Source organism: Elephantulus edwardii, unplaced genomic scaffold (assembly GCF_000299155.1).
Source record: "Elephantulus edwardii isolate Elephantulus edwardi_28Jun2011 unplaced genomic scaffold, EleEdw1.0 scaffold00068, whole genome shotgun sequence".
Lineage (NCBI taxonomy): Eukaryota > Metazoa > Chordata > Mammalia > Macroscelidea > Macroscelididae > Elephantulus > Elephantulus edwardii.
Genome location: NW_006399818.1, coordinates 541,813 through 555,627, shown reverse-complemented (window position 1 = coordinate 555,627; position 13,815 = coordinate 541,813). Strand labels below are relative to the sequence as shown.

Genomic DNA, 13,815 nt, shown 5'->3' with positions numbered 1-13,815 from the left:
GGATGGGTGTGTCAAAGGCAGTGCGATTGGCACAGGACAGAGCAGAGTTTAGGGCTGTTGTACATATGGTCGCTATGAGTCTCAAGCGACTCGATGGCACATAACAACAAACAATAATTCTGACATCCATTTCATTTTTTCCTTTCTCCTTTATCTTTGTAATGACTTTTTGCCCTCTTCATGCATGATATCCTTGATAGCATCTATCTCATCTTGCCTTTGATTATTGTTATTCAGATTTTTAAACCTATTCTTAAAATGATTTTGAAATTCAGATGGAATAGATTCAAGATCATATTTGATTCTCGTGGACTTGTTTTAATTTCTTTAGCCTCTGTTAGAACTTGCACATAAGTAATTGATAGTGTGACTGACAGGCCATCAATTACTTTTTAGTAGCCACACACTGTGTCGATGAACCATTATTTAGCTTTTTAATATTAGAAATAATCCTTCAGTGAATTTGCTTGTAACTATACCCACAATATTTGGTTCACAGTGTCTAAGAGTAAGTTTCCAGGAGTAGAATTAATGAGTTTGCACATTTTGAAATTGTGCGTATTGCAAGAAAATATGTAGGCCCAGCTCTGATATTGTGGCCTAATTCTAAAAGGTTTTTCCAGCTCTCCTCCATGTGTCCTCATTTCCCAGGCCTTTTGGAGGAGATAATCAGTTATTTATTCTCAAGGTTGAAATCTCCTTAAAAAAAAATTGAATTCTCCTTGATGATGTTGATATTTGTTATGTATTTACCTAGAAAATCTTTTAAAGTAAATGTAGATCACACTTTTTGCTTAAAAGTTTAAAATGTATTGCAGACATTAATTTTGTGTTTTCTATTTGGAGAATTAGCGTTTGGTGAGTTAAAAAGAAGGAACTATCTTTTATTGTGCATTTATATGCCAAATGCTGGATTGAATAATAGTTTTCATAGCATCTCCTAGACATGGGTATAATTGTCTAATAGGAAAATAACCTGAAGCTCGTAAAATTTGCCTAATCTCCTGTAATAAGTGATGAAATGTCAGTTGGGATCCAGGTCTCTGCTGTTTTAAGGACAGATTAATTATTTGGAATTCTGGCTGCTCCCCCACCCCCTGATAGACACAGTTTATTTTGAAAATAGTGGTTTTCTCCAAAATATCCCATAGAAATTTGTTAGGTAAGGAATTTCAGCAAGCTATTTTGATGATGTGAGCTATCCTATTTATCTGTCATTTTGAAATGTCTGCTTATTATATATAATTTACTAATTTCCGAAAGGATCTGAAGTGATCATTTAAAAATATTTTTCTAAAAACATATCATTCTGGTTTGATTGCTGGGAATACATTTCTTTTACCCATCTTTCAAGAGGAGCACTTTTTCCCCCCGAAAACATACTGCTGGGAATATATTACCCTTTCCTGCTGCTGCTTTGGTTAAAGGCTAGGTGTGAAGGACAGGGTCACTACTAGGGGCAAGGCTCCAGCCCTGTACATAGCAGTGAGTTGCTTCAGTCCTGCTGAGGTGCTCTGTGTGTCTAGGCAGCACACTCCTTAGCTTGTCTTCACTCACTCATTCAGTCCTCTCATCTTTCTCTCGTGTAAAAGCACACAGATGTCTTTTCTTAATAAAAAAAGATTTCTCTTTTTTGAAGGCCTGAAATTTTGATTTTTATCAAAGGTTGCCTTTATTCCTCACATTTTCCTAAATGCTATTTTCAACATAGGTCGTCACCGTTGGGTTATGTATACTACCGAAATGAATGGCAAAAACACATTCTGGGATGTGGATGGAAGCATGGTGCCTCCTGAATGGTAAGCTGGCTCAGTATTTTGTTTGTATTTGTTTCATTACACAAATACTTTTTGTTTACTGTGATTGGAGTATAAGTTTGCAAAGTAAATAGGTTTTCCATTCATACACATCTTTTTGATAGCCTTAATTGCAGTTCTCACACACCCTTCCCACTTTATCCTTGTGATTCTCCTTTCCATTTATCCATCTCTGCCGCCCTTTCCTGCCTTTTGGGCTTTATCTTTGGGCAGATTGTACTCTTTTGACCTTAAATGATTGGTTACTATAAGGAGCGAGTGCCTCCCTGGTACCTAAATAGTTATTTAATATCTTTGTGTAAGACAGTCACTTGTGTTAATTTGAAAGCATCAGTTCAGTTGCTAAGACTATACAGCAAGTTACCATGAAATTGAGTAGATTAAAACAACACTTCTTTTGTGATTTTTGTGATTCAGATAAAACACAGCTGCAGTGACTTATCTTTTCTTCTCAATGTCGGGGGCCTCAGCGAGGTGCTAGAGGCAGTCGTGAAGAATTATCCCTTCATTTCTGGAAGTTAATGCTGGCTGTCAGCATCATCTGGCACTTGTTAGGTACCGTTGTAATGACCCTGAGTGACAGCAGAATTACTTGTCAGAGTTTTCTTGACCATAGTATTTGTTGTTGTTAGGAGCATGTTTAGGAAATGAAATCTTCCTTCTTACTGTTTGAGTTCAAACTTCCAGTCTATTAGCAGCCAGCCCTTAGTTAGCATTTGTGTTACAGAGCTCTTTTAAACTAAAATACTTTAATGATAAAATTTGTATTTTGAAATAATATTCTACATGCTCTTAATTTAAATTACCATATTTTGTATAAAAATATTCCAAAGTCCCTAATAGATGCTCAGATAATAATTTATGGGAGCGATGCAATTAAATTCTAGAGGCCTTTTATTATTGTTCTGGAAAATATCATCATAAAACATGAAATAAGTATAGATATTGGCTAAGATGACAAAACTCCATCTCCTATTCTTTGAGTATGTTGCTGAGAGAGACTATTCCTTGGAGAGAGACATCATGCTTGGAATGATGGAGAGTTCATGAAAAGCAAGGAGGACTCTTAATGAGATGGGTTGACACAGTGACTGTAGCAATGGCTTGAGAGTATCAGATGATGAAGGCACAGGGTAAGACAGGTTCAGGCCTTTTGTTCACAGGGTCAGCACCTAAGAACATGACATTTTATTTTACCAGAAATAGTTCTATCTTGGAGAAACTAAAATATTCCCAGAATACATGTTGTGTTGTTGTGTGCCATAGAATCAGAACTGACCCATAGCTGACCCTCTGGTGGTTTTTCAGAAGCAGTTAAATACAGGGGAGGAAATTGCCCATCCTTGTCCCGCTGAGCCAGTGGTGGCCTAGAACCACTTGTTTTCAGGGTGTAAGCACAGCTTCTTACCACTAGGCCACCAGAGCTCCCTACACAGTGATAAGGAATTGTTCTTTCAAACCAAAGGCTCATGGTCAAATCACCAGCTACTCCATGAGGGAAAGATGTAGTCTCCTGTGCAACGAACTGCTTCTGAAAACTGCTAGACGGTCAGGTTAGAGTCTGTCTTGACTTGACCGAACACAAGAAGCATGTGTTAAAAATGAGTAAAGTACGTGAAAAACAAAAATACATATACAAACTTTGTAAGTAAACCAGTATAAAATAAAAAAAAATTATTTAAATAAAAAAAGTAGAAGTGAGTAAAGTACAAACGTAAAATAATAGGAGTAGCAGGAACGAGGGTGAATAACAGAGCCCATTCTCTATCATAAAAGCTAGCAGCCTGTCTTAGTTAACCTGTGTACTGTAACAGAAATGCCATATACAGGTGTCTCTAATTGGCCATGTTCAGGACCTGACTGGGGGAAGATTCTGTTTACTTAGGATTCAGGTCCTTTTCTCTCTCAGCTTTTGTTCCTAAGTTCCTCAGCTTTCATGCGGCTCTGTCTTCTCATCTGTGCTTGCTTTTTTAAAAAAAAATTTGTGTGTGTGTATGTACCATCAAATTGGATCTGACTGGTACAGGAGGTGATTGTCCCTCCTCCAGCAGAGCATCTGGTAGATTCAAACCACATACCTCTAGGATTGCAGTGCAGCTTCTTGCCACTAGGCCACCAGAGCTCTCTTCTGTGCTTGCTCTTTAATATCCCAGGAGACTGATTGAAGACATGCTCTTCATCAGTATTATTAACATAACAAAACCCATTCCCAAGTGGTAAGATAGCCACAACTATCACTCACTCACTGCTGTCACATTGGAACCGACTCAACAGCTGACCTTTCTTGAGTGTGTGAGACTGTAAATTACACAGAAAGAGATTGTCCACCAAGGAGCCACTGGTGAATCTGAACTGTCAGAAAGGTACAGCCCTTGGGTTGGCAGTGGAAATTTCTAGAACACCAGAGCTCCCTACTGGTGATGGGGGTTAAGAATTTCAATGCATTTTTGAGCAGTGCCGTTCCATCCATTACACAGTTACATTCTGAAGGTCCTTTTGTGTTGCTGTAATAAATGTTACCCCAAAACTAGAAATAACTGTATTCACATCTCCTAGTTCCCACAATTGAGACTTTAGCCTAGAGTTGCTAGACAAGTTTTTCAAGAGAAGCTGGAAATATGGATGTTTTTGTGAATTTTTTTGTTTTTTGAATGTTAATAATTTGACAGTTTATATGCCGTATGCCCTGCAGAACTTTGTGTGATAGTGGAAATATTTTATATCTGTGGTATACAGTATGATAGCCTCTGATGGTAGTAATAACCCCATGTGACCGGGAGCATTTGAAGTGTGAAAAGAGTGAATGAGGAAATGAACTTCAAGTTTTACTTAAATACACCAAGCTACTTTATCAGAATAGCTTTTTAAAAAAAAATACTAAGCAGGATAAGCAAAGCATGTGTTTATAAAATGTCACTTAGCAACTGCCAGAACTAATTGGGAGTATTGGCCCATGTCAGTGACACAGTTTGACCATGACATTGAATGATGCCTTTATGTAAAGCTCATTGAAAGTAGCACTGGTTAGTTTTTTCATGTTCTGTAACTGCCTGATTTTATGCTCTTTTTTAAGGGTAAATAGTAATGTATTCTTTAAGGCCTGAGGAACTGTGATTTAGGTGTAGAGCTAGCATATCACCTTTCTCTAAACAGGCTTCTGCGTCCCTGGGGAGCTCTTGGAACCTAAAGTCTCAAAGAGGAACATGGGCTTAAGAGCTGAGGTGTCTTCCTTTTTTTTATGCTCAATTATTTTTCCTTTTATTTATTCATTGTTGCACATTTTCTCCCCCCTTTCCACTTTGTCCCCAGCCCACCCTGCAGTGCACCCCTCGCTCCAGATTGTTACATATTTAACGCCTAATCACATATCCCTTTCAGATAGTTCTTCCTGTTTTTGTTTTTAAGTGATTGGAGAGGATTGATAATGGGAGGATGTAGAAGACATGTGGGCTGCCTTATTCAGATTGAGGTCTGTCTCCTTCAAAGCGTGCGTGCTTTAACATCAGGGTCTGCATTTTAGGGGTGAGGGAATACCAACTGAAATTGTATGAAATTATACACACTTAAAATTACAAAGTAGTAAAAATAGTGAAAAAGTGAAAGTACTATTTAGTCAAACAAGTCCATTTATATGATGATCTGAAGATCACTTGAAAAAGAAGCTGAGAGTTGTAGAAGTTAAGATCATTCCAGCAGGTGCCTAAGGCAATTGAAGATATAAAGCTGAATTTCTTTGTGGAGAGAAGATTCCTGAGGGCTGAGTGCCTTTGATGCTTATTATTGTAAGAGAACCTCAAAAGCTTGTTGTGGTGAGTCTTTGAGAGAAGAAGAGGTATTGAGCAAGCTGGGCTGTTTGTTTCTCAGACATCCTTGTGGAATGTAATACATTGTGGAATTCTAACTCTGTGTATTCTTACCTTTGATTTGATCTGTAAATAAATGTGAACTTGTATTTATTCATCTGTAAGTGGAATGCTAGGCATTATTTTGCATATAGTGTATTATATTGTCTTCTTTATTCATTTAAATACTATTTATGAGTACCTACCAGGTACTAAGATTTATTGTAGAACACTGTGGATGCAACAGTGAAAAAAAGTGGGGGGTGAGTGAAGTGCTTTGTCTTGAGGGGAGACAGGAAACCAAGTTGTGTGTGGATGTGTTCCAGTGCATGGGCCTGCGTGTGCACTTTCTCCAGTTGTTATCAAGTAGATTGTGACTTGTGGAGACCTGTATGTGTCGGGAGAGAATAGTGCTCTTTCTGGTTTTCAGTGAGTGGTTTTTATAAATAGGTCACCAGGCCTTCTTTCTGACAAAACTCCGGGTGGACTCCAGCTTCCAGACTTTTGATGAGGAACTGCATGTGTTAACCACTGATGGACTCTGATACCTGTTTTAAAAAACCTCAAACACACAGCTATAAAATTGATTTCTGCTCTTAGTGACCCAAGAACATTTGATTGTGCTCATGTGAAACCTATACCTAGACTAGGAAGCTCTTAACGGAACAGAGCAAGGGAACGCATGTTCAAACTCAAGAAAGGAATGTGTCAGGGATATAGCCTTTCTCCATACCTTTTCAATGTATATGCTGAACATATCATCCAGAGGCTGGACTTTATGAAGAAGAATGTGGTATTAGGATTGGAGGAAGACTCATCAACAGCCTGCAATATGCATATGACACAACCTTGCTCACCAGAACAAAGCAGGACTTGAAGCATTTGTTGAAGACCATCAAAGACTGCAGGCTTCAGTGTGGATTACATCTCAATATCAGGAAAACAAAGATCTTCCCTCCTGGGTTAGTAGGCAGTATTATTATGATAGATGAAAAGATTAAAGTTGTTAACTATTTCATCTTGCTCACATACACAACCAACACTTTTGGCATCAGCAATCAGGAAATCAAAAGATTAATTGTATTGGGAAAATCTGCAGTCAGGACCTCTCTAAGAGTGCTAAAGAGCAACCATGTCAACCTAGAGACTAAGATGCACCTGATCCAGGCCATGGTCTTCTCACTTGCTATGCATCTGAGAGCTGGACAGTGAGAATGACAGAAGAATTGATGCCTTTGAATTGTGGTTCTGGAGAAGAGTATTGAACTCTGGACAGCCAAGAGAATGAACAAGTCTGTCCTGGAGAAGGTGAAACCAGCTTACTTCTTGGATGCAAGGATTTTGAAGCTTCTCATATTTTATGGGCATGTTACCAGGGTAAACCAGTTCTTGGAGGACATCATGCTTGGAAGGCTAGAGGAGTCAGCGTAGGAGAGGGAGTCCCTAAATGAGATGCATTGACTTGGTGATTGTGGAAATGGGGTCAGGTATATCAGAGATGGTGAGGTTGGCTCAGGATAGAGCATGCTTCAGAGTCATTGTTCATAGGGTCACTATGAGTTGTAGTCGAATCAACAGCACATAACAATGCCGCGACCCTCCATCAGATTTTGGAGATTGCAGCCCATGGGGAGGAGAGACTGCCTATCTTTCTCCTGCTGAGCCTTTGGGTTAGAAATGCAACTTAATGCTGATTATATCACCATAGTTCCCCTAATAAGTATTTTGTTGTTGTGATGTTGTTTTGACATTAGCCAACTCATAGCTGACTCTCCCCTGGGTTTTCAGAGTCAGTAAATTACACAGGAGATTTCCCATCTTTATCCCACAGAGCAACTGTTGGATTTGAAACATATACCTTTGGGTTGTCAGTACCGCTTCTTACCTCTAGGTCACAAGAGCTTCCTTGGCAAGTATTTTAGGTAATGATGGGTTTATAAAGGAATAGAAAGCAAACAGTGGGTTGAGATGGAGAGGAAGCTGTTTTATACAGGGTTCAGGGAAGGCTTCTGTGAGGAATTAGCACAGGAAGAAAGGTCTAAAAGAGAAGAGAAAGCGAAAAGGAAAAAGAATTCTGAGTCAGAGGAACAAGAGGTGGAAAAGTCCAGTCTGCTTAAGAAATATTGCTTATTGTGTTTGGAAAGCAAGTGGAATAAGGAGATGGTATTAAAAATGAGGTAGGAAAAATAGCTAGGGCCCAGACCATGTTGTCAAGAAGGGCCAGTCCTTAGAAAAAGATATCATGCTCAGAAGGTTGGAGGAAAGAGAGGAAGACTCAACAAGACTGACACAGTGGTTTTAAAAGTGGTCTTGAGCATGGCAGAGATTATAAGAATGGCCTGGGACTGGGCAAAGTTCATATTGTTCTCACTATGAATGCTGGTTAACTTGATGGCACATTATAACAGCTATATAGGTCTGATTAGCCATAGTAAATAATACAGTTATTTTTCTAAATTTCATGGAAAGTCGTTAAAAAGTAAGATGGGAATTGAGCTGAACTATATTTTTAAATACTGTTTTTAAAAATTTTAGAGCACCTCCAGACTTAGGAAAAGGTTACGTATACCTGGATCATTTGAAAGAAGTTGCCAAAATAATACCTATGACTCCTGGATACTTTTAGTGTATGTCAAAAGAGCAAGGACTGCATGGGGACAGCCATATGTGACTTTTACCAACTCCACAAAGAGGAATAGTCCCCATCAACAGCATAACAACACAAAACCAATTCCCAGGAGGTCAGACATGTCCCCCACGATCCCACACCTCTTTCTACTCATCCCAACACCAATCTTAACTACTCTGCTGGGTCAGAAATCTGTCACAATAGCTTGCAGACCACATAGAACCATATTAGGGAAGTCAAAGGTTATAATTCAGGTTAGTAGCAGAATACATGTGCTCACAGGCATCTCAGCTTTGTGTCTCAGGCCAGTGTTACAAAGCTCTCATCCCAGTCCTGCCAGTTATGGCTCTGTCCCTACCCACCCAACAAAGTTGGGCAGCAGCTCTTAACTCTGATTCCATGGAGGGTAGTAATCACAAGTTCTGTCTCCTGTGGAGTCTCTTGTTCTCTTCAGCCACAGTTGTTGCTGCTGTAGGTCTAGGTGATGCAAGAATCTCTGGCCCTGAAGGGCACACTGCATGCTTGTCTTCTCTGTTGCTGGTAGCAAGATTCTCCTTGCTTCTGGATCCACTCAATTTAATGGTGCAATGAGCCAGTGTTTCTGTAGAATGGTGGATAGACTAACACATCCTTGCATATTCCCACTCATCCACATAACAGAGTCAGTCAGTAGCTAGCTAGTGAAGCCATTTTCAACAATAAACCCTTTACACCACAGTATATAATTCCTAAACAGAAGCATTTTTCTCCTATATAACCACAATATAACCATCAAAATTGAAAAGTTAACAGTGGCAGATCAGTGCTTTCTAATTTTTAGACCCATTTAAGTTTCCTCATTTGTCATAACAGTCCCATTTTAATTTATTTTTGTGTGTGTATACCATCAGATCAAATCTGACTGGTACAGGAGGAGTTTGTCCCTTCTTCTCCAGCAGAGCATCTACTGGATTTGAACCGCACACCTCTGGGATTGCAGTGCAGCTTCTTGCTATTAGACCACCAGAGCTCCCTCCAACAGTCCCTTTTTCAGCAACAGAATGTAATCATACATTGTATAGAAAAATCATGTCTTTTTTGTTCTTTCACTGGATCAATTCTTCTGATTTTCCTTGATTTTCCTGACCTTAACTTTGAAAATTATAGGCCAGTTATGTTGAAGGATTTCTCTCAGTATGAATTTGTCAGATATTTCCTCATGAGTAGATTCAGGCAATATTTTTGTAGAATTATTTCAGAAATGATGCAGTGTTCTCTTCATTGCATTTTATCAAGTGGCATTTGATTTTCATTTGTCACGTTATTGATGACTTGATTTACATTGTCAAAGCATCTCTGGTTGCTATATGAAGAATAGAGAAAGGGAAGATAATTGGAAGCATGCAGATCAGTGAGGGCAGATGAAGAAGGTTTTGATTAGGTGATAACTAGTCTGATTTGGGAATGTGTTTATCTATTGCTTTGCAACTTGTTAATCCAGATTTAGTAGTATGAAACAGTAAACATTTCTCTTACAGTTTCTCTGTGTGAAAATTGAAACAGCTTGGCTCATGGTCTCTCTCTTTTTTTTTTTTTTAATTTTGTGTCTGTGTATTTTTTTTTTTTAAATTTTGTGTCTGTGTACCGTCAAATCGGATCTGACTGGTACAGGAGGAGATTGTCCCTCCTTCTCCAGCAGAGCATCTGGTGGATTTGAATCATGTACCTCTGGGGTTGCAGTGCAGCCTTTTTCATGGTCTCTCATAAGGCCACAATCAAGGTGTTTGAGGCTGCGGCTATCAGAAGACTTGACTTTGGAAGATACTCTCCTAATCTCATGTGCTGAACACAAGCCTCAGATTTGCTCCCAAGTGTATTCACGTGAGCCTCCTTTCAGAGCCACCTTTGTAACAATGGTAGCAGATTTCCCTTAGTGCCAGCAATCACGGGAAGAGAACGAGAGGATATCTGAGATGGAAGTCACAGTCCTAAGTGCATCTTGGAAGCGACAGCCCACACTTCTCCTTCTGTGTTTTGTTTATTAGAAATGAGTCAGTAGTTCCAGCCCACCTTCAAAGGGAGAGGATTACATGAGTCCAAATTCAGGAGTCAAGGATCTTTGGAAGCCGTCTTAGAGGCTACCCATCACAGTGGCATAGTTTGAGGTAAGATGGAGCTAACAGGATGGAATCTGAGAAAAATGAGTCAAGGATATCTTTAAGAATTTTGATCCGAATTCTGGTGGTACTTTTACTCAGAAGATTAGAGGTACATTAAAAATAAGAAAGTGTTTGCCCAGAACCATGCACAGTGCTTTACTTACAAGCAGTTCTTTCATTCAGAAAGAAATTAAGAGTATTCCACTGTGCTGGGCACATGGGTTCATACATTCACAGAGAGAATTCTATGTAGACTTCACTATTAGATAAAAAAGAGGTACTTACATGTGCTTAGTATTGTTCAAGCAACTGGCTTACTCTCATGGTACTTACATTGTCTTGGAGATAATAATAAGTAAAGTGTGTATAAAAAATAAGTTACATACAAGAGAGTAGCTATTTTTTATTTTACATTTTTTTAAACTTTAAAATAATTGTACTCATAAAGCTGCTGCCAAGAACAGAAAACTGCCAACTGTCTTTTATTTAGATTCCCTAGTTGTTAACTGTGGTTCATCAGATCATTTTTATATGCAGTTTTTGGCATTGATCTTGTAATTTCTATCTTAGAGCTTCTACTTCTTAGGCCAGAGAGTTTACTTAATAAATTTTTTAATAATTTTTTTTATTCTTTACCATCACCATAATTTAAATGCACAAATTCTTTTTTTGTCTTCTTTATACATTGTTACATTCAGTGAAGCAACTGAAATGGCTTTGTTGGGTAGCCTTTAGTCTTTCTTTCCCCCCCCCACCCAAGGCATTTTATTTGCACTGTTTATTACACCCCTAGAAAACGAATTCAAACATTTTTCTTCTTGTGTGTTTTGATCTTGCTTCCTTGTGGTCCATGATGCCAGCTGAGGTTGTTGGTACAGTGAAACCAAACTGACGGGGCAGGAGCAGATTATTTCACTACTTTTCTAGATCTTTGAGTTGCACATCAAATCTGCAGTTGATCACACCACTCTTGTTTAATCTGTCTGTGAGGTGGACAGTAATTTCCCCCACTCTGTGATCATCAGTGATTTTAAATTCACCAATGTAGTCATGCTTCATTATCATTCATGGAAACCAAACTATGAGTTTGGAGCACGGAGTGATAAGAGCCTGGTGCTTACCTCTCTTCTGGCATGTTGAACCTCTTGAGCGCATCAGCCAGGATGTTCACAAACACTATCGTGGAGGCCCACAAAGATGGTGGAAAGAGCACCCTTTAACCTTTATACTCACATCTTTGCTCTTTAGTACTCCAAAGAGCTTCCTGACAGTAGATTTGTAATAAATAATTTATTAAATAAATTGTAGATGATAGTGTATTGTTATGTGCCGTCGTCACCTGCAACTCATAGCAACTCTATGTACAATAAGCTGTGACCCCTGCTCTATCCTGAGCCAGTCTCATCATCTCCAACAAACCTCAACATGTTGTTAAGAGACTACAGTCCTAGGAAGAAGGCCTCATGTTTGGAAAAGTAGAGGATCATCAAAAGAGAAGTCGTCCCTCAGCTGTATGGATTGACTGTGACTGCAGCAGTGGGTTTGAACGTGAAAGAGATCGTGAGGATGATGTAGGACAGGGCAAGGTTCCAGTCTGTTCAGAGAGCCTCTCTGAGTCGCCGTCAGCTTGGGGACATTTAACAACAAAATTTGGTGTAAAGTAATATAGAAAAGTTTTAGATTTCATTCTTATGGTATTTAATACTTGTGTAGAGTGTTGTTAATTGCTGATGTACTTCCGATGCATGTCAGCCATGTGTGCAGAGTAGAACTGTTTCAAAGTTGTGACCTTTCAGAAGCAGAGCACCAGGTCTTTCTTCCCTGAGTTCTAGTAGTTGAGTGCTTCATAGTGTGTGCCATCCATAAACTGTCCATAAATTTAGTGGTATATAAACCAGATGACCTATTTGTTCTCCTGGAAGTCCATGGAGTATGTTCAATACTCTTCTCCAGCGTAAATAGGTCTGGCTTGTAGCAGGTGAAACCAAGTTTCTCCTTGGAGGCAAGGATTTTGAAACTCTATCTCACATACTTTGGGCACTTAACCAATTCTTAGAAAAGAGCCTCGTGCTTGGAAGGGTAGAAGGACAGCGCAGGAGAGGAAGACCCTGGATGAGAGGGATTGACATGATCACTGGGCAGTGGGATTAGGTATGTCAGAGTCAGTGAGACTTGATGGCACAGAGCAACAACAACAAAACAAATGAATAGTTTCTGTCTCATGAAACTTTACAAAGTAAATAATTGAAAGTAGAAATGTGTAGACCATTTAATGCATGCCCTGGTAGTTCAGTGTTGGACTTTTTTGCCAAAAGGTTGTCAGATCAAATCCACCAGACACTTCTTGTGAGAGAAGGAGAAGTGCTTTTGTAAAAATTTATAGCCTGGAAAATTCTGTAGAGAGTTGTCATGTCAGAATCAATTCAGCAGTGGTGAATTTTAATATAAAATTAATGTTTTACTTTTATCAGGAGAAACAAAAACATGTTTTGTGTAGTTTGACATATTGAAACCATAAAATCCTTAGAACCACGTTTAAGGAAAGAACACAGAACACGGCATGCCTAGATTTTCCTTATTGTATGTATACTTTCTCCCCACTTGGTGGCACCTTCTGTTCATCTTATAGCTATGTGCTTTACTGTGGTACACTAGTCTTTCTTGTGTGTTGATTTTTTCCCATTAATGTTACCACACAAGTAATATATAACTGCGTGGTTGTTTTTTTTAAAAAAAAACCCAATACAGTGTTTGTTAATGAGTTTCGTGTGGTGGTGGTTTTTTAAAAACTTAAAGTATTTATGACTGGTGATTTTGTAGGTCCAAAGTGAAGTTAACAAATGTGTTTTCTCTCTTCTATGCTTCATTTTTTTAGACCCCTTTTCTCCCCCTCAGTTGTCATGATGTAATTTAGAAATCTTTGTGGGGTTGTGGATGAGGGAGTGTTACATAGGGATGACAGTGAAAAATTAAGGATGATCCAGAAATTTGGGACTTGAGTAGTTGGAGGGATGTTGGCAGCATTAATTGAGATGGGAAAACCAAGAAGGGTAGGTTGTAGGGTGGAACTGGAAGCCTCATTTTGTATATAGTAAATGTATTATAAAAACATGTGACTACTGTAAAAACTTGGAAAATTCAGGAAAATAAAAGGTGGGAACAAAAACGTAATTTCTTGGCCTGAAGATAAACCCTGCTCATTGCTGCACTTATTCACTGAATAAATATCTGGGCACTTACCATGTACTGAGTACTGTTCAAGCAACTAGCACATGGAATATTGTCTTGAAGATAATAATGTTGTTGTTGTTATGTGCCATCGAGTCGTTTCCGACTCATAGCGACCCTATGCACAACAGCCCTAAACCCTGCTCTATCCTGCGCCAACC

General features: G+C 38.9%; 1 protein-coding gene across 1 annotated transcript in view; it reads left to right on the top strand.

Moving 5' to 3' along the window:
- The window catches only part of NDUFA12 (NADH dehydrogenase (ubiquinone) 1 alpha subcomplex, 12), a 43,471-nt gene that overhangs the window by 12,145 nt on the left and 17,511 nt on the right, over positions 1–13,815 (top strand). The window contains exon 3 of the mRNA XM_006888486.1: positions 1,712–1,799. Within this exon, the coding sequence (XP_006888548.1) occupies positions 1,712–1,799 (88 nt within the window). The remainder of the gene's footprint in view (positions 1–1,711; positions 1,800–13,815) is intronic.